At 39.0% G+C, this 21,421-nt stretch overlaps 2 protein-coding genes across 6 annotated transcripts in view; both read left to right on the top strand.

The window, feature by feature from the left end:
* Nucleotides 1-15,679, top strand: part of LOC306818120 (sodium/potassium/calcium exchanger 3-like) — a 56,794-nt gene extending 41,115 nt beyond the window's left edge. For all 3 annotated transcript variants that reach the window (XM_079335493.1, XM_079335495.1, XM_079335494.1), the window contains 14 exons: nucleotides 2,417-2,491; nucleotides 3,481-3,565; nucleotides 4,905-5,008; nucleotides 7,240-7,314; nucleotides 9,258-9,283; nucleotides 9,371-9,424; nucleotides 9,528-9,661; nucleotides 10,428-10,588; nucleotides 11,094-11,364; nucleotides 11,475-11,641; nucleotides 13,597-13,711; nucleotides 13,896-14,008; nucleotides 14,365-14,430; nucleotides 14,568-15,679. In XM_079335493.1, the coding sequence (XP_079191619.1) occupies nucleotides 2,417-2,491; nucleotides 3,481-3,565; nucleotides 4,905-5,008; nucleotides 7,240-7,314; nucleotides 9,258-9,283; nucleotides 9,371-9,424; nucleotides 9,528-9,661; nucleotides 10,428-10,588; nucleotides 11,094-11,364; nucleotides 11,475-11,641; nucleotides 13,597-13,711; nucleotides 13,896-14,008; nucleotides 14,365-14,430; nucleotides 14,568-14,720 (1,599 nt within the window). In that variant the 3' untranslated portion in view covers nucleotides 14,721-15,679. The remainder of the gene's footprint in view (nucleotides 1-2,416; nucleotides 2,492-3,480; nucleotides 3,566-4,904; nucleotides 5,009-7,239; nucleotides 7,315-9,257; nucleotides 9,284-9,370; nucleotides 9,425-9,527; nucleotides 9,662-10,427; nucleotides 10,589-11,093; nucleotides 11,365-11,474; nucleotides 11,642-13,596; nucleotides 13,712-13,895; nucleotides 14,009-14,364; nucleotides 14,431-14,567) is intronic.
* Nucleotides 1-21,421, top strand: part of LOC306820094 (ras and Rab interactor 2-like) — a 272,812-nt gene that overhangs the window by 213,615 nt on the left and 37,776 nt on the right. The window contains exon 1 of one of the 3 annotated variants that reach the window (XM_079337767.1): nucleotides 18,549-18,658. The exons of the other annotated variants lie outside the window; for them this stretch is intronic. Coding sequence (XP_079193893.1) covers nucleotides 18,634-18,658 — 25 coding nt within the window. The 5' untranslated portion in view covers nucleotides 18,549-18,633. Of the gene's footprint in view, nucleotides 1-18,548; nucleotides 18,659-21,421 lie in introns of those variants that run through there. 3 annotated transcript variants of the gene reach the window in all.

Genomic DNA, 21,421 nt, shown 5'->3' with positions numbered 1-21,421 from the left:
TTAAAAGAGGTACCTGCTTGTGCATTTTTCAGACCTCACTCTGACAAATATAAAAACAGACTGAAGGTGAACACAGAACTCAAGTCTTATTCATGAGTGTCATTGTCTGTTTGTACAGGTATTACAACTGCCGTCCAACTGGCAGATCAATCACTTCTTCTCAATGAAGTCTGCTTGAGGTTTCCCCTGTGAATAATGACACAACCAATTGATGATACCAAAGTAAATTATGGTCTTCTGCAAATGCAAGAGCTGTGAGCTCAAACACAATAGTGTTGATAAGAGAGTGTTGGAGTGTCTGTTGGGGCTTGAGTTAGGAACTGGAGGGTCCTGAGGTGCCCTTGAGCCATGCTCACTCCAACATCTCTAGATTAGTGCATCTCCATAGGCTCCTGTTTGTGCATGTGTCTGTATTTCAGACAGAATATTTTTAATTTTTTTACTTTTATTTTCATGTGCGTAGTAGGAATGTGCTCAAAAAATTGCTTTGAAACATATCAGAACACATTGGACATTCAGGAGTTGTGAGATGTGAGATATTGCACAAACAACATCATAAAAAGTGTTACGATTACTCTGCATGACAACAGTCGTCTTGTCATACATGCACATACACTCTGCATATGTGTGTTCTTCGTCTCACACAGATGTTTGTAAGTTCAGCTCACTCTCACCTGCTTACAGAAATAGAAAACAGAAGAACTCCTAATGCAGAGTAAAATGTGACTTACTTCTGGGAACAAAAAGGAAAAGCAATATTCACTCTCCATGTCATTCTGGGTGAAAGCAGGTCCTTGAAAGAATATTCACGCTTTCCTTTGTTCACATATTCCCAGACAGTTTGTCGTGACTGCCTGTCAACCTGACACTTCTTCTCTTGATCATCTTGATCCATCTCTCAGCTCATCTTCGGATTTTATCTGCGCTCTTCATGCAATATTGGATGCCAGGAAGAGGTGGCACACAGACGGTTTTTATGCAGTTACACAGCAGGAAACTAAAAAAAGCTATTAATAAATAACATTAAATGTATTTTACATGTTTTTTTAGGAGGAGTCCTTTGGGAGGAAGTTTTTTTTATGGAGTCCCACAAGGGCCCATATTAGGACCTCTATTGTTTTTGTCTACAATTATATTTGTTTCTAAAACCATTGTTATGTATTTGCCATTGGAATGAGTCAAAAGAGTAAGCGTTTGTGGTAAGAATTAGGGCCTGCAAATATATCAAGCTTTTCCGATTTATCGAATGAGATAATGAGTAAGACGATTATCGTTTACATCGCTTATTTCACCTCTCACCGTCTCTCCTTCTTAACCCTCCTCTGCCTCTTTCTCTCTCACTGTTTGTATATTATAGACTAGCTGATATTATTGGATTGGTTGTCCTTTCGGGTATATTATCAAAACCGCATCCAAATGAAATGTGTTTTGTCCTTAGCAGTATTTAATTTTTCAGAATAGATAGGTGATAATGAATTATTCATGCCACACATTTAAATGTTGGATTTTAAAGACTACCTCGAGGAAAATACAGATATAATCCAAACTGGTTTATTTCCCATAGTTGTGGCCACTGTGACTCGGTGCATTGCTCTAATTACATCTGTAGAGACTAGAAAACATGAAGTTTACTAAGTTCATGCAGAAAAGCTGTAAGAATTGTTGAAAGAACCATAAAACCCCTAGTTCATTCGGTTAATGTTGCAATAAGGTTTTAAGAGAGACATTTTTAAACAATTCACAAAAGTGAAAATAAGTCTTCAATAAAAGTTTCAAAAATAAGAAAAAAAGAAATATGACTTAAAGTAGAATGTGATCCCATTTGGTTCAAACCATTTTTACAGAAGTTAGAGTGTAAATATTGCAGTAAATGATGAACAAATATAAACCATATTATTGTTTAATGTGTCAAATACTGTTCTTTTACTCGGGCCATGGTTCATGTTGCTTTCCAGTTTACCTCATTAGGGAAATAAACAGAAACACACAACCTCCCCTTCTGGGCTTTATAATGCCACTAAGTTTTAGAAATTAAAACTTCATCTCCGAGTTTAAAATGCAAGCAGTGTGGTCCCAAAGTCATGTTATTCATGAATATTTGATGACTTTTCTGTTAATGTGCTGCACTGCATTTGCATCGGATCAGACCTCTATATCTTTAGCCTTCAATTACTATGCCCGTTCCTTCATTTTTCATGGTAATTAAATCTAAATTTAATGTAGCAGTTAGAGCGGAGAGTGGTAGACATCCTCACGTGGTTCTGCTAAAATGAAAGGAGGAAGAATAGAACACAGCTATCTGAACTTTGTGAGTGGATTTCTAATCCTATATTGTGTATAAATCACATCACGCAACATGTTCATACCTCAATGATCCCTGTTATATTTATCTCTCTCTCTCTCCTTCTCTCCACAGACCATTTACATGTTCTGTGCCCTGGCTCTTGTCTGCGATGACTACTTTGTCCCCTCATTGGAGAAGCTGTGTGAGGTGGGAATGCAAGGTCACGAATATTTGTTTAGAACTTTCTTTATCTTACTAAATGAAATGACAACAAGGAGCAAGTAAAGAAAATCACAGTTATTTTGCCTTAGTGCAGTTTAAGTGGATGGCTTATCGACTTGAAGGACAGAGTTTCTTGAGCTTTCACATTTTACGAAGACTCCCAGTTTATAATTGCATTTGTTCAGCTGGTGCTTCAATTGTATATCTGTACTTGTATGTTGTTGCTCACAAGCTCATCCATGTATTTATTAATGTACGGTTCATCTGAGCTTACAATTTAAGCACAAGTAGAACACATCTAAGTGCAAGCTTAAAAATTATAAGTGCAAGGGACAAATCCAGGACATCTAATCACATAGTCACACTTTCCAACTTAGACCACACTCTGGAATGATGTCTGAAAAACTCCCCAATGAAAATGTTTTGTGGTGTAATGGATCAAGGGTTTACTACTTCGAAGCTACAAATGGGATAATTACTCCTCTGTCTTTTATCACATAGTTAAAATACAGCACGGACGTGTTTGGTTTTATTGTTTTCTTTAAAGTCAGTGACTGTAATTGTACACATGCATTGGCATAAATTAATGTAGGCCTAATACGGTATATGAACAAAAAGCTCAATTTATACCCATACTAAGAGCTTTTTTTCTCACAAGCTTTCTTCACATAACTTAATACTGAAATTAGATACATGATAAGCTCACTATCATTTTTATATTGATTATTATTTTTATATTTTATATTGGATCTCTAATAGTAGTATCTAAAAAAGTGTTCTTGTACTATAGTAAACACCAGATGAAATATCACACATGAGAGCTTTAGTGGATTTGTCCACTCAAGGCTGCGGTTGAGACTGAACATTTACTGTGTACACTTTTGAATCACTCTGGATTAACGTCGTGTCAGATGGTATTTCTCTGAATATGAACCTTGTCCTTCAAATTTTAACCCTTTTTGTCTCTCCGGCAGCGTCTCAATCTCAGCGAGGACGTAGCGGGTGCAACTTTCATGGCTGCTGGTAGCTCAGCCCCTGAGCTCTTCACATCTATCATAGGTATCAACTGAAAGCTTCCCTACATGTTTTAGCCTCTGTTGTTGTACTCTTAACACACACTGCTGCACTTAAGCTGCTTCGTTTAGGTCCCGTGCATGTATTTATATTGAAGGGAATTACAAGTATTTGCAAACTTTTGCTGTTCTTTATATATTTGGGGACTTTTATGATACTTAGGTTGTAAAACTTTTGACATTTAAAGAAAAATACACATTTGTTATTAATGTGTTTAGAGGACAGCATTTTCAACGCCACAAAACTCCATTGACAAAAGCAAAACAAACAAGTTATATGTCTGCAGCTGCCTCAATCGGTTGCCTTGTTTGTGTTATCATGTTTTTTTCCCATGCTTATAATAGTTTGATTCAAACCAATATTTGTGAAACACAGTTCTAGAGAAAAATAACACACTGCAGCACCAGGAGACCAATTACTCGTGTGCTGTGCTAGGTTTAATAACTGAATTTGTCAATGGAGTCTGGTGGCTCTGAGGGAGGGAGCAGCTGTTTCTACTTTTATAAAAAAGCATCCTTCTCCTTAACAGAGGCTTCATCTCTGTTTGGAGGCTTTTTGTAATGCTGTTTGAATCCCAGAATAATAATGTGTACTGATCAGGGGTAAATGAAAGCCCCCTTTTTTTTTTTTCGTAATTCTATGATCAGGCACAAACGAAGGCAGTTGCTGGCTGAAGCAATCATTTAAAGCCATCAAATAACATTTTTAAAATCTAAATATTTAAGACCCAAAATTTAAATTGAAAAACACTGGTATTCCCCCTTATTGGATACTGCAAAATACTTGTTTTTCAAGACACACATATTAAACAAACATGGTTTCAATTCACAGAATTACATTAAAGTCGTTTCGTGTCATAAGCTCCACAGAACTGCTGATGAGGAGTACAGTATGTATTTCCTCTTTGATCAAGAGAAAACTCTCTGTGTGGTACTGTACGTCTATCACAAACAACAATATGAGTACAACTCACTTCAAAGGCTGGCCTGTTATGTTACATGACTTTGTTCTTTATATAGAAATCTAATTTTACATACAGAAGGGGCTTAAGAGCTTCAAATCTCTGCTGATTTGTTAAGAAAATCAAAGCGTCTTCGGGTTTTTATTAGCCTCTGACAAAAAGATTGTCTTCTTCCCCGTGCTTATTGTTTGCTTGGAGTAAGTGAAAGAAATCCATGACTACATAACCAAGTTGTTTTACTGTTATCTATGATATGTTTGTCAACTGGTTTACAGCAACACCTAATCCGTGCTCTCTAAGGATTCATAATGATGTGTGGATTTTGTGTGTGTTTGTGTGTTTGCTGGCTTGTTCTCTCCACAGGGGTGTTCATCACTAAAGGAGACGTGGGTGTGGGGACCATCGTGGGTTCAGCTGTCTTCAACATCCTCTGCATCATCGGTGTTTGTGGCTTCTTTGCTGGCCAGGTATGATGTCATAGTAACCACACACGGCTGCTACAGTCAGCATTTTCACAGATAACAACGAATAGATTGATGTCACCTCACATTTTAAGCCAAACCAAAGTACTTGTAAGGAATTGGCAATATGGGAAAAATATTATCCGGGATATTTCCTATATTGATTTATATTTATCAAAAAATTACCGAAAATGGGCTGATGCTGTGTGTGTTTCCTGACATTGACAAGCTCCTTAAAGTGCCGGACAGTTAGTTAGTTTTGCTTTCTGCTTTCAGCAAACACAACATGTCCATGTGGTCTTCATGCCTAACTGCTACAATCATAAGCCTTGGTTATTTTAAGGGGTTTATTTTTTTGTTCACATTGAAAACTATTTTTTTTTTTTTTTTTTTTTTTTTTAAAGATTTGTTTTTGGCCTTTTGCCTTTATTGATAGAGGACAGTGGATAGAGTCGGAAAGGGGGAGAGAGTGGGGAGAGACATGCGGGAAAGTGGCCACAGGCCGGACGCGAACCCGGGCCGCCCGCGCGAGGAGCGAGGCCTCGCAACATGGTACGCGCGCTGTCGCTGCCGCTGAGCTATCGGCGCCCCCACATTGAAAACTATTTTGATAAAGGATAACTCATCACTAATGTTCACCGCCTCTCTAAAACAAACAATAAAACAAAACAGAAATAAAAACATACAAACACAAAAAAGCAATTTTTGGTGAAATATCCTTCTCTTGTCTCTTCAAGGCCTTTTCGACTGGCACGTCTGGGGGCTGCTAGCCGAGCTGCCACTGATTATTATATGACGAATATTAGCTAGTTTTTTATTTACAATTTCAGTATGTTTGTTGGATGACAGGAGTTCACTCAAATGTAAATTTAACATCAACACCCTCTTGAAATGGCTTGATTTCCCAGCCCTAGTACTCATGTATTCATGCATAATTTTATTCATGAGAAAGAAGGAAACACAAGCACACTGTTGATTAATGCATGCACGAGTCCATGAGTGTGCACCAAAAATGAGTTTCAAAGGAGGTCAGAGCCACATGTAAACTCAGAGTTCCTATTTTTTATTGATGTACTTTCAGCTACGTATTTCTCGTCTTTGTTCTCTAAAATGTACACGGACCCTTTGCCTCTGTGATTGGTAACTTTTCCCTAGTCGTCAGTCCTGTCAGATTTATCACATCTTTGGTGTGACTTTCTTGTTTGGTATGAAAAATAGCACCGACAAGATGAGACATGTCCCTGATTATTTTCCAAAGAAAAGTAAAGCCTATCCAGTGAAACTTTCTTTTTTCCTGTGCTTATGTTTGCGAGGTGTCTCCTTTCATATTCTCTCCTGTGCTTACCAGCCACACGGGCACCGCATCCCATCAGCCTGAACCTGAAAGATAGTTTGTATCTCATTTCTGTTTTACATCTTCCCTGCTTTGTTTTGCTTGAGATTTGGAGATAACATAATACAGCGCAGCCTCTCTCTGATGCTATCTGACATGCCACGGGACATTGAAATGAGCAGAATACAAGGATAAGCTCTCCGCTCTGAAAAATATATGTACTGGACTCCAAAAGCAGTGATGCAATCGCAGATTGTGCGTTACGTAATCATAGTGAGATAATGAAGGAGAAGGGGCGGGCGGTGTACCAGGGCTTGGAGGGATGGGGGTGCACCAAAATCATCTTCAATTCTGGCAGTCGCACCTCACTACAGTTTGTTAGCTTTGGACGATGTTTCAAAGGAGAACCGATCTACAAAGATCTTTTGTTCAGGGAAACAGAGTACAAGCAAACATTGCAAAGCTTTGTTTTGCTCTTACTTTGCCATCTGCCTCGCAGCGGCAAACGTTTTCTCATCAGGGAGTGGCACTTTCAAGATGTGACTTCTGACCCTTCCCTCATGTATATGCAGCGTGATGCTGTGTGGGAGAGTGTTGCATTGTTAGTCACTGCATTGTGGGCTCCTCCTGCATTGTATCTGATTACAAAAAGTCAATAAACACACAGGCACCTTTTTTTTCCTATGTAGGATGGTACCTTTTCAGTGACTGTGATTCAGGAGGTCAACTCGAGAGCTCCCGTGTTTATATCAGTATGGTAATGATGTCAGAGGCGTTTTATGCAGCATAATACTGCGTAAACTCCAGGAGGGACAAGTGTTACTATAAGAGTCTATGAATTGAAGCTGCATACATCCTTAAGTGAGTGTGCTTATCATGCTTTTTTCTTTTTTTTTTCTTGCAGGCGGTGAAGCTCTCTCATTGGGCTCTTCTCCGAGATTCCATTTATTACACGTTCTCTATCATTGCCCTCATTGTGGTAAGAGATGACAGACTCACATGCAAATACACTCTTCATGTGCTCAAGTGTCTTTACTGCAGATGTATGCAGGTACACCTACTATAAGGCATACACTGTAAGTTTAGTTTAAAAGTGCAGCTTTTGTATCAATACCCAATTTACACTTTCTGCCTCAGCATTATCGGCTGAGAAGGAAGAAAGTCAATAGTGTACATCCACCTATTTTGTTATTTTTTTAACAGTTTTTTTTGAAATAACAGCAATCTTCCTCTCAGTGAAACCTGTATTTAGTTTCTTAAATGTTTAATACGTGTGGAGTATCATGGGAGAACAATGACGTGTCACAAGTCCATCAAATGTTCTGCAGATCTGGAAAATGCACTGTATTCACACTAAAGGGGAACATAAGACACTGAATCCAAGCGCAAAAAACACTTTAATTTAATTTGGGTTAATGGACACTGTTCTCCCTAAAGTTAAAGAGAAAATGCTGCAATGGTAGCAGAGGACCATGTTCATTTTCTAACATGTTCAAAAGAGAGTATGTATGTTTGAGCTACCAATGAAATATAAATAATATCATGATGGTGGTACAATATTACACTGAATTGGTTCATTTTTTATTCCTACATGGAAACAAAAAATGAGCCTGTTTTTTGGGTGTGAATCGCAGGTGGTGGAAAGAAATCTCTAACTGGATCTTCCTTCAAGCATTTAGTGGAGGGGGACATGTCCTTTCTCCATTTGCGATGACATTCAAAAGTCCTTGCAGTATTCTTTGTTATGTACTCGCATCAAAAGCACTGTGCTTTAAAGCATACTGCCTTTTGCACACATACTGTTTGGACTTAGTATGAAGGATTGGAGAGAGACGATGCATGTCTATGTGCGAGACAACAAACAGTAGGTCACTCCAGGTTAGCAGCCAGTTTAGCCCAACATGCTATAGGCCAGTCAGCATGATCTTTTCACATCATGCCCACATCAACAGATAACTCCATGCCATTATGACAATAAGATAAGATAATCCTTTATTCATCTCACAAACAGAGAAATGTACAGTGTTACAGCAGCAAAACAGGCGAAAAATCACACAGTGCAAAATTAAATTAGATGTAAATATAAAAAAATGTACATCAAAAATAGTTCAAAGTTACAGGGCTACACTCATTACAGTTGTTATAGTATGAACAGTGCTGTTATTGCACCAATGGTCCCATAAATGTTTACTGCAATGCAAAGTTTAAAAAAAATCAGGTGCCGATGATATCTTCTAACATCATTATTAAGAGATCGAATTTTGGGTGTTTACAATGTTACAGATGTCACATAGAAAACCTTACTGTCACACTGAACCAAAAACCCAAATGCATGACTCAGGAAACATTAGGAAGATTCAAAGTCTGTTTAATAACAAGCAGGGTCGGTACATGGAAATCCATGTACTCCAGGCAAAGGTATCCAAAACTGAGAGGCAACAAGGCTAAGTCACTATGGATAAACGGGTCAGATCAAAAAGGCTATCAGAAAGGAATACTAGAATGCTGGGAGGAACTGGCACAGAGGGAGGGAAACACAGAGACTATATACTGAAGGGAGGTGGAGACAGCAGGACACAGGTGAGACACATCAGGGAAGCAACTGTGCAGGAGACACTGGGGGAAGGGCAGGAAGGATCAGTCTTTAAACAGAACAGAGTAAGAACCAAAATAAAACACAAACACATAAAATAAAATGTGAGGAAAACAGAATAAAATGTAAAACCTAAATAGTCTGTTGTCTTAGTCCTTCCTGTCTCAATATTCACTGTAATCAACTAAAGGTCAGGTTTTAACCTTTTCTCCAGTTGTCTGAGCTCCGGATCACTCATGCCCTCTAGTGGAGGAGATGTTGAATTGCATAAATAATGTAACTTTCCACTGTTTGCATCTAATATGCCTCTCTTTGTCTTGTCTTTTCAGTTTATCTACGATGAGAAGGTGTGCTGGTGCGTACTGAATTTTCTGTTGCAGCTTTAAATTATTAAAACACTGAATAACTACAAGCAGAATACTGAGATTGTGTTTGTGTGCAGGTGGGAGTCTCTTGTCCTGCTTCTAATGTATGCAGTCTACATACTCATTATGAAGTAAGTGCCCCCCTCAGAAACTGCTCATTCTCCTAAAGTACCTCATCGTGCACATTTAGTTCAAACATTTTTGTCCCCTTTCTTATTGGCTTGTTTTCTGCAGGTTTAACGGCAGGGCACACCGCTACTTTGACCGTCGAAAGAAGAACTCTATGAATCTGGCCAACGGGCTGACAGGAAGCACAGATCTGGAGGACAATGTGACGTGTGATGCTACTGCGGTCCTGCTCAAGAAAGGTAATAACAATAGAGGTCATAACCTGAAGAACAAGTCTCCTTCTACTTCACTTTAGCCCTTGTTGTTCTTAGTTAAAAAATATCCTCTTTGGTAAAGCCTTCTGCTTACTTGCCCTGCAACACACTTTTACACCCTGTATTTTATAAAGAAATACTAACAGAATATACAAAATAGCTGCAGAGTAAGAAAATATCGTCCTACCTAAAATACATAGCTCTGTTCCAATCTCCTGTCTGTCACCTGCCAGACAAGGGGCATTTTTCAGATCTCATACATATCATGGTAATGATTATACTGTATGAAAATGTTGTTTATTAGATGAACTCTGACCTGCATTTGATTTGATTGATTTAGTGAAATAGTCTTAGTATATATTTATTTGCATTTCATAGGAATTAAAAATGATCATAGATTAAAAAAAAAAATCCTGATAGAGAAAGAGGTAGTGATTTGTCAATCACAGGTTGCCACTTTCAACTCTGCTTATTGTCTTTTATACTTTCAACTGGGCCATAATACACCTCATCTTTATTAGCTAAATGTAACTGCTGAAGGGAACTATACTGTCAAACAAATAAAAAAAAACACATCCACTAACAGGCACTTGAAACTTTAACTCCAGAGTCACTTTAATTCAGAAATCATAAAAATGTTTGGCAGTTATTATTAACAAATGTTTCCACACGAAAAAAGTCAATTACTTATTGTGACGTGAGTTCAGCACTGCAGTCAGAGGACCTTTTTTTTGTCTCTATGTCTCTTCAGCTAACTTCCACTGTAAGCCATCAGTGCTGATGGTGGACGAGCTGCTCTCTGCGTACCCACACCAGCTGACTTTCTCTGAGGCCGGCATGAGGATCATGATCACCAGTCATTTCTCCCCCAGGACTCGCCTCACCATGGCCTCACGCATGCTCATCAATGAGGTACACATGGATATGTGTGAATACGATTTTGACTTGTATTTTGAATTATGCATTTTTTTTCCTTTTTGATTAGATGAAATTATAAAGCGGCTTAAGTTCCTTAAACTTAGTTGGCTTTGTCAGCTGAAGTAACTTTGAGAAATCCCCATACATAAAGCCAGAATAATAATAATAATCTGTAATAATAATAAGCCTCTCAGCATACGACACACACCAAAGAATTCTGCTTTACTGTCACTTTCTTCGCTCAGACACCTGTCTGATGTAGATTAATGTCTGGATGTAAATCCTAAACACACAACCAAATATTGGCAGAAAAAAAGAGCAAGATCATTAACTTTTACTTCACACAAATAAAGTTTTGTTTTATGACTATTGGGACCCAAGTGGCATAGTGATCAGTATGTAATATCAAATGCTAATCTTTCATCTTAAAATCAACCTCAGTGCAAAATGAAACAAAAGCTGTTTGATGAAGTTGTGTATGTTCTTTTATCATCTTCAGAGACAAAGACTGATCAACACCACAGAGACTCGAGTCAACCGCATCACTAATGGCGACTCTGACGCAGCAGCCAGGACTCAGGGGAGGCGGAGCTTAGAGAACGGGATGGGTGCAGCTGAGCAGGGTCTGAACGGGCGGTGCAGACTTCAGCGGCTTGAGTCCGGGAACGAGACTGAGACTGAAAATGAGGATAACGAGAACAATGAGAACGATGGGGAGAAAGAGGGAGAAGACGACAACGGTGGCCCCATGGTGCCCTTTAAAATCCCAGGTACAGCTCAGAGGACATTTTGAAGTTAAATGATAACAATTGGGGCTTTCTGCTCAGCTGTCGTCTTGACTACTTTCCCCTTTTTTCCCCTCCTCGTCCTCCTCCTCCAGCTGGAGCCTGTACCAAGCTGAAGTGGCTGGTCATGTGGCCATTGTCTCTGCTTCTGTTCCTCACGGTGCCCAACTGTTCAAAGCGGCGTTGGGAGAGATGGTTCATGGTTTCCTTCTTCACTGCCACCATCTGGATTGCTGGTCTCTCCTACATTATGGTCTGGATGGTCAGTACAGTTAGATACCCTCACTTACACGCTCACAACCCGTCCTGCCTCAATGACACCAGAATGTTATCCTTTCGGATTCTTAGTTTTTTGTAAAATCTGGAAATCTGTAAGTAATAACAGAATATTCATTCTATGAAACAGAGGGACACACTGAACAATAATCATAGAGCAGCGGTCTCCAACCTCTCTTTATCTGAGAGCCACTTTGGCAAAATGGAAATGGAAAAGAGCTACTTGCATCACATAGCAAACATGAGCTGAATTAAGCTCCTGTTTGTACACGACTGAAATTGCAATAAGCCATTTTTTCGTCAATAAATTTAAATCCACATCAAGGTTAAAAAAAAATCTTATTTTGCCATACAGTAACGTCAAATAACTTATTGTTTACTCTTGTTTTTATGCGTCAAATGCAGTATATGAATAGTGGGAAGAGTTGTATTTACTGTCGTCGGTCAACCTATCGGCGAGCTACTGAAAACCTGCCTGCGAGCTACCAGTAGCTCCCGAGCTACCCGTTGGAGAATCCTGTCATAGAGAAAGAAGGGAGCTTTGATAAACTCCTCCTATTTCATGCATATAGTGGTATGCTCTTATTACTGTGACCATTCTTACCGATACCTAAGTAAAATTGATTGTCTCGTAATACATTTGGTGATGCCAGATTTTCGAAAGTTCAGAGCCACAATATTTACTGGCTGAACTTTTTGACATTGTATGCATTGACTTTACATACAATCCTGTCATATTTACGGTATTCATTTGATGATGAGAACTTGTTCCAGTTCTCTGTATTTAAAGCTCCTGTGAGGAACTTTAAGGTTGTGTTGACTGTGGCGCCCCCTGATGAAAAAGTGGGGAAGATTCATCACTGAACTGATCTTTTCTTCTATGTGTGGAAGTATCTACTTAATGAAAGGGCAAAAGAAACTCATACATTTTTATTTTAAACGTCTAACATGCAATTCAGTATAAATCCTTGACATGATAACATGACATGACATGATAACTTCACCTCTGGCATAAGCTCAAACACCTCTGTACATGCACATGTAACTAGTTTCTAGAAGGTCAGCACTTTGTTTCTAAGGCTCTTTAACTGTTTACAGGTCTCTTTTAATCAGCACATGTTTTTCTCTCCTCACAGGTTATGTACATTATGCTATATTAGTCTTAAGTCTAACTGCTAATGCTAACTGCACAGGTTTAACATATAATTATGTTTATTCTTAGTCACATAGGGGCTGCTAAATCTTGTTTGGGGGATTTTGTATACAGAGGGGAGGGGGGACAGCGGGTGTGTATTGTAATTAATGTCTTGTGTCCTGCCTGTCTCTATACTGCTACTGGATGCCTTGAATTTCCCTCGGGATCAATAAAGTATCTATCTATCTATCTATCTATCTATCTATCTATCTATCTATCATAACATGTTTAAAAAAGCAGTTTCTGAAGGAGAAATTGATATTAACTGATGACACCTATCCCATGGTAAGTGTGACAGGCATGTAAAAGAATGTTTAGAAATAAATCAATCTTCTCTCTAATCGTATTGTTTTCTGTTGAAGGTAATAAAAATAAATCAGCGTTTTTTTCAGCCTGTTTCCATTAAATTACCATTTAAAAATTCCTCACACTTTTCATTGTACAACAATCATGACATTTAGGAATTGTTGTTACTCTTATTACTCTTTCTTCTCTCTGTTTTTTCATTCAACTTTTATGTTAGGAGGTTGAAGAACTCTGATACTTAATTTGTCTTGGTGTTTTTTTAAATATTTGTATTACCTTTAAATTTCTTTCAGTTATCCGCTTCATAGAAGCCATTTACTGGTTTCTACCACAGCCACATATCCCCTAATGTATTATTTAGTGAATCAAATAATCAAACCTTGCCGAACTGTTTAGGTGGGATCATTTGCTGAGACACAATCTGTTTGGTTGTACTGTAGGTGACTGTGATTGGATTTACTCTGGGTATTCCTGACGTCATTATGGGCATCACCTTCTTGGCAGCAGGCACCAGCGTCCCAGACTGCATGGCCAGTGTGATAGTTGCTCGACAAGGTACATAGAAAATGCCTACACACAAACAAATCTATTGTGCTCCAACAAGGAAGTGGAATTAGCCCTTTTGTTACAAAAATTCATGCAAAAAGAAAATAAATGCTGCAGAGTATTGCTTCATGTCATTATTGACTTGTCTCCCGACTGTGTTCAGATCTTGACTGTGTTTCTCTCCTTGCCTCAGGTCTGGGAGATATGGCCATCTCCAACTCCATAGGAAGTAATGTGTTTGACATCCTAGTGGGCCTGGGTCTGCCCTGGTTTCTACAAACACTCTGCATCGACTATGGCTCCAATGTGAGTGCTTCTCTGCTTAGCCAGAGGAGATGTGAGCTGTGTGCATGAAGGACTGGGAACAGTCGTCAGTAATAATCAGACCAGAGCAGAGAGGGATTTTCATATTGTACAGGTCATTGCACAGTTTATTACCTTACTCTGTGGTGAAATGTTGTGCTCATTGGCCTGCCTGATTAGCAGAAAGAGAAATAGAGTAGGTGTGTTAAAAGGGATTCCCTGGCCTGTTATATACAGGAGGTATCTGTGTGTATCTACTGTAGGGACAGAGTGATTGTCTTCTTCTGTGTACACCAGTCTTTAGAAGAAACCACATGTTGAAATACAAGATGTCAGTAAATTTGAGTTTGTCTCTTTAGGTCTTTCTGAACAGCAGAGGACTCATTTTTTCTGTTGGACTCCTCCTTGCTTCGGTGTTTGTCACAGTAAGTACCAAAGTGGTGCTTTTACCGCTCACCAAAACATGCTGTAATAGTGAGTCTTCTAGATATAAACACAATGAGAATGTAATATGTCATGTTTCAGTGAAGCTGTCACTCATTCTTCTCCTTGCTACCTGCAGGTTCTCGGTGTCCATTTGAACAACTGGACTTTGGACTGGCGACTGGGCTTGGCCTGCCTCGTCTTGTACGCCATCTTTCTTTGCTTCTCCATCCTCATCGAGTTTAACGTCTTCATCTTCGTCAACCTTCCCATGTGTCGAGACATCCACTGACCACCATCCTCTTCTTCTCCTTCCATCTCTGGTAACTGGCGGAAACCTCCCCTGGCCTCTCGTTTCCTTTGCACCTCAGAACCAAGTCCTACCGATTAATTTAATTTAAATTTTTTTTTTTTTCAAATAGAAAAATAGAGAAGTATATGATTTATTTTTGGTGCAATACACACAAGAGAGAATAAACAGGTGTTGGGATGAGACGGGAGGCGAGAAAGACGAGTCCTGGCAGCAGAGGTTGCTGCCAACTGTCAAATGAACTGAAAGATTTGACGGGAGTAAACTGTATTAACATCAACAGTTTGGCGACTGTTGGTGAAGAAGCTGCTACTGTAACTAACTAACTGGCAAGGGGGAAGGAGAGAAATCCTGCGCTAACAGCGATTTTCAGCTGGATTGTTTGTTACTCTTTGTACAAGTTTGGATATAAGCACATGATTAAGGTATTTTTAAGATGAAAAAAAAGGCTTTTCTGTAAATATTTGTGGATTATCTAAGAACTTATATTAGCAGCTGATATTTGGAGTTCTCTTATGCACAACTGGATCAGTCCTGCAAAATGGAATAATAAAATAACATAATAGTGGTCGGTCAGTAACACATATACAAAACCTGCTTCAACGTGTCTCCCATGCTGAGCTGCAGCCAACGTAGCATGCTTTACTAGCAGGTCAACTCTAGCTTTGCACTGACACAGGTAGATGATAAACCTTAGTCACATAACGGCTGTCTTTTTGTTTGTGTTTCTGCTTGTCTTCAGACATATCCAAGTAGTGGTGGGCTTTATGTTTTTTCAATGAAACCCACATAGGAAAGGGATTTCCCTGGACCTGACATCCAGCACTGTCACTTTATCGGTTAGAGATAATATTCTATCATTGCAAAGCCTGTACAGGTACTCTACACATGTAACTACTGAATTTAAGTTCCCTTTATAGGCAGTAGAGGTCTTGTTAAAAAAAATAAAAGAATTAGTTTTTATTAGTTTCTGAGTTCAGAATAACAATATTTCTTCTTAAAGCCAAACGTTTTTTTTAGACTAGGAGTAAGTTTAAAGTCAGCTCGAGTGAACAGTGTGTGCACATGTGTGTGTGTGTGCGTGTGTGTGTGTGTGTGTGTGTGTGTGTGTGTGAGGTGTGTCTGTTGGAGTCTTGAGGGGAACCAAGGAGCCCACTGTTACTGGGAAGACATAATCATGATTTATTTATGAATTAATTTATTCAAAGATCATGTCTAACCTCCAGTTTCAGCCCTTTGGATCATGTACAGTGTATTTTAAAAGGAGCGCTCTCTGACGACAGAGCTGTACAAAGTACTGTACCTAATATATAATCCACTTACTGGAAACTGACTTGATGTTGTTTATATTTAAGAATAGAACTTTATAATTTATAAGTTTTGTATAGTTCGAAAATATGTTGCAACAATTGTATAATGGTACAAAAACAACGGATGATGCACGGCTGCACATAGTTGCATTGCTGTGGAGATTTTTATTTTTTAAAAGGACTGAAAATGCAATCTCTATCACTGGTCCTAACATAAATGGGTGAGAAGCTGTTGCTAATCCCCTCGCATGGTGAATTAGTGATAAATTCTGTATGTAAAAGACTTTCAATTGAAATAAAGTGTAAAAAAAAAAAAAAAAAAAGTACATACTTATGGCACTCCACCCTTTTGACTTTCACATGATGTTTCTGAAACACAGTGCTTGAACTTATGTGCCATCTCCTGTATTTGAGGCTCTAAAGCAATGCTCGTGGCCATTGTCCTGCTTGTATTTGAGCCAAAAAAAAAAAAAACACCTTTGTCAACAGTATTGCCACTCTGTTTCAGCATGTGTGAACAAAATGTGGAAGACGTGTATTTTTATTTTATTATATTTTTTATCTTGACGGAGAATTCTCATGTTTTCAAGGGTTGCTAATTTATGGAAAGCGTCCTCTGTCTTTAGGTTGCTGCCTATCATGCAGCCACATGAGGGTGCTGTAGAGCTGTATAGCGGCTGCAGAAGTTTGGGTATATTTTTAGTAGTCAACAGGGATAAAATACTGGATGGTTTGCATGCCTCTTTCATAATTCAGATTATTTTCTGTGTAATTTTAATGAATTTCCGAGATTGAAAAGGCACTGTCTTGATTATGCTGTATATACAGTATCAGGGGGATATGCTATAATAAACACAGATGTTGGATAACTTCTGATTGTTGAGCAGTAATATTTGAGATATCTACAGTATTTAGAATGTAGGCCTACAACCGTTAGTTTTCAGCTATTAAATGTTGTTTTACGCTCATGTCTTTTGCGTTGTTTGTAAATCCTTGTTTTTGTTGATGAGGACCTTTGGGCGGAGCTGTAGACCCTGTTCCCAGTGGTCTTCTTGCAATAAACTGATTTACATACACAAGTATTCCCCTACTGTCTTTATGACCCGTTAACTGGCTGTAACCTCAATTTTTAATTTGACGCTGAATTCTTCAGTAAACCCAGAATGTTTTCATTTTGTCGTCATGATGGACCTAAAAAATATCCTCATTGAACTCTGCCAGAGCTTTTAGCATTTTTCAGTAGACCTAGTGAACAAGCTCCATTATATAGGTAAAGTAACAAGCTGGTTCATATAGTAAATAGACTTGAGCTTGCAGAACACTTCTTCTGACTAAGAAAGTGCTTTTACAACACGTCACACCTACACATTCACACACTGATGGTAGAGATTACTGGGTTATGTGAAGTGACCATCAGAGGTAACCTATCCCATCCATATATGCGTTCATGCACCACCAACATTGCTGTGGGAGCAATAAGGGGTGTCTTGCCCAAGGACACATCAGACATGCTGCAGCAGGAACGAGGAAGTATAGTTGCCCTGTGCTGGAACATTTAACAACTGGAGAGCTGAGGTACAAGAATATTAGACTAAGTTGTGTTTAGGGGCCTCAGACACAAACTTGCCTATTAGCACAGACTTTATGCAGTGTCATGTAAAAAGTCCACTTGCTTAAAGGGGGGTGCATTAACTGTTTTATTTACAGCTTGTTTTGGTATCCTAAAGTAAACAGCCCAATTTATATTGGCTAGTTATTCATTGAATAATGTGTTCAACATTAAGGCACTACCAAACAGTTTAAGCAGGATAGATGAATGATGTCTATAAATATGGAAGAATCCATCCATGGATGGATGGATAAAGCCTTATAAGTTTCTTTTGCTGTAAAAAAACAAAACAAACAAACATAAAATGTGATATTTTACATTTGATTCTACTCCCAGACCTACTCTTGAAACCTTCATGAAACTGTTTCAATTTACAGCATGTGCCCTACTATAGGCTAGCTATCCTATTCAACACATACACATGTTACACATTTTAGGATAGGCTACTTGACTGTGCAACTATTAAATAGCATTTCTCAAATTGGTTGTAAATTAGCCTACTGGCTAAAAAAAGGTGTTAGCGCTAGCTTACATGTAGTCCTATGTAGGCTGCATTGGGCTATTCAGAGATTGGTCTCTTGGTCGTCATGGCAACTTTACTGACAGAGAATGTAGAATAGGCCGAAGTATAATATCAGTTTGCCAAACAATATTACACATTGAGTTGTCTAACTGAAAACTTTTTCCAGACAATACTTCATGACCACCATCTGAAATTAAAGATCTCCAGCTGCCTCCTCCTCGGTCCGGCAGAGGCGTCATATTACTCTGCAGACTCTCCTCCTCCTCCTCCTCCTCCTCCTCCTTCTCCTCTGGCTCGCAGACACCTCAGTGCTGGGACTCAAATCTGTAGCCTGACACTAAACCATGTAATCCACCGAGTTCGGGGACATTTAGGATCCCCGAAAGTAAAGGAAACAACCGACAAAGCGGCCATGAGTCTGCTTCATGGAGCAAACCCAGAGAGACAGACCGAATGAAAAGCTGGAATCGACAGCAAGGTAAGAAGCAGACTGTTTTCTTTCTTCAACAGTGGACTTGCTGAAGCTCATCACTTCTGTTTCGAGTCAACAATTGTCCAATTTTTATTGCCGGAAATGTCGACTATATTTTTACACCGAGTTTTTGGCTCAAAGATTTCTGAGAGGTTTTAAGTGCACTTTTCAGTTTCTGTAGGATAGTGGTTCATGAAATAATGAAATAACCTGGAGTTACCTGCTAAATGCTTCTGTTGAAGTGGAACTGAAAAAAAAAGAAAATGAACAAAGCAATAAAGACTTTACAAGTAAATTGTTCAACTTTGTCAATCAAGACTAAAATGCTATGCTGCCCATTCAGTGTACCATAATGTTGTAGACATAATAATGGAGCTACAAATAATAATTCAAATGAAATGAAGAGTAGAAATGCTTGGATGTGGTTGGTAAATGCAGTTTTAAGGCTTTGCAAACTGTTGTGACACTTTAGGACAGTGCAGACAGTTAGTCTCCAGATGAAGCTTTGGGATTTGTCTGCATGTTTAATGATGCTGTAGAGATGATGTCGTCCTCTCTGGCAGATGTATTAAAAAGTATTTGACTGGAGTTCTCCATTAGACTGCTCTTGCACCTGGCTGGGATTTGTTTTAACTTTCAGCCAGGTCCCGAAGAACTGTGCTACTTTTTTTTTGGGCCCAAATACCAAAAGGATTAACTGCTAATTTAAAACTTTAAGAAGGGAAAATACATAGCGCATTGCTATTTGAAAGTGGCTTCATAGCATTGGATTGTCACACAATCTCCAGGACTACTGTGTGTTTCTGTCTTCTTAGCGAGTGTGCAAAATGAATTGTGAAATAGAGGTCAGATTGACGACCCTCTCAGACATTCGTATTTTCTTTGGACTCTACTGTTTAAAAAAGTGTCACAAGCCCCAACCCAAACAATGATTTGGATTCTTTCCTTGTTTATGTTCCAAATATGCAAAGCTGAAAACAATGCTGTGAGTTGATACCCCAAGTTTAAACCTGATAATACTAATGGAATAATAATAATGACTTTTTCCAATAATGTGCATTTAAATTTGACACATTTTGACAAAACCCCTCCTTCAGGATTTAACTATATTTGCAAATATATTTTTTTAAATACTTAAATAAATCGGCTGGTTCTACCTATGCTATTGGGACAGGGGTGTCAGGGCTGTCCTGAACTGTGTGTTTGTCCAAGTCCTTTGTGCACATGTTTGATGAAGTGATCACCAGCATTCTCACCGGCTGCCTCTTAAATCTGAGAAGAGTGGTTTTGAGACGTCACTTTGTAATATGCTCACTGGTCTTCCACAGCTCAGTCTCACAGTGGGTGTTGTCACTTTAAGCTGGAGACTGCAGCTTCATAACCCATGGTTAAAATGTGCCACCTTATACTTACCAGGTTTTCACAAGCTGAAGAGACTCACTTCCAAACTGCCATTATAAACGATGCACACGCTGCCCCATTATCGAAAGGCTAATCCATTAATATCTCTGATGTTTTAAATCAACCTCCCAACCAGTAAAATCTTTCTACCAAAGGTTGCTCAACTGATCTCCATAAAGCACCTTGTTTATTATAAAAGTATGCAGCAGTAACATGTCCCAGCTTTGACTCTTTGCCTCACTTTTGGTGATCTTTTTCTGTCAAAAAAAAAAAAAAAAAAAAATGCAAGACCTGTTTGAACACGAGTCCAATCTCACTCCTCTGCAGCTCCATTCGATTTTCTTCCTCTCTGACGATGTTTCTCTCTCCAAATGACGACTTGTTTCTCAGTGGATGGAGGGGCCGTGGCCTTTATTTAAGCTGCTCTGGAATCTGGTGGACAGATTATCTTCACTGCAAAAACTGAGGAGTTTTGGCACTAAACAGGCCTAGTTAGGCTGCGTTACTGCTTCGAGGAAGTGAATAAGCACAAAGGTATTTCAATGAGAGAGAACTTGCAGCTTGTCAGAGCTTGATTTGAAGATGATCGTTTTTCTGTATATACAGTGATTTCAAGGAGATTACTTACTTCTGCCTGTATGCACTCTCTCTGCAACTCCATTAAGTCTTCTTTGGATTTCTTTTACTCCAAATTCAAGCTTTTCTGATTTTAGATTTCATTTTAGTATTCTATCAAACCATTTCCCTCTGAAAGAAGAGGGCAGCAGTAAGATTCCCAAATAACCGATCCGCACCGTCCCACTTTTTGGGACCCTTCCGTTGGGGCGCCAAGAATGTGGAGCCGACACGAAAAGGTGGCGCTAAACACTGCAGTGTACTATTTTTCTCCTTTGTTGAATTTATTAGTTAGCGGTTAGCTGTTAGCTGCTATCATGTGATGCTGTTAACTAGCGGCTATCGTCATCCGGCTTACACGCCGCCCACCAAATAGGGCACGGGTGGCCGTGGAAAAGCAAACGGGATTGGGCTTAATCGCACCACACCGTACCAAACTGTACTGATCCATACCGGACTGCTGTGTGGAAACGGGGCTTTAGGTTCATGGGTGGCTTTAAATTTCCTGCAGCTGTGAGAATGAGCCTGAACATTGTTGTCTTGGAGCTCTTTGATTCTATTCATCCCACATGATATCTTGGATCAACTCCTTGTCTTCTCTTTTGCTGAAGGTCAAAAAAAACAACAACCCCGTCATGGCTTTTTTTCCACACATTTCTCTCGAGTGTGTGATGTTGTCTTTTGTTTTTTTTCAGCTCCTGAAAAGTTCGGTTTCACAAATCGCTTACTCGACTACAACATACTTTTAACACG

This window comes from Symphodus melops (assembly GCF_947650265.1).
Source record: "Symphodus melops genome assembly, chromosome: 2".
Taxonomy (NCBI): domain Eukaryota; kingdom Metazoa; phylum Chordata; class Actinopteri; order Labriformes; family Labridae; genus Symphodus; species Symphodus melops.
The sequence above is the reverse complement of the archived record's forward strand: the minus strand, read 5'-3'. Positions and strand labels throughout refer to the sequence as shown.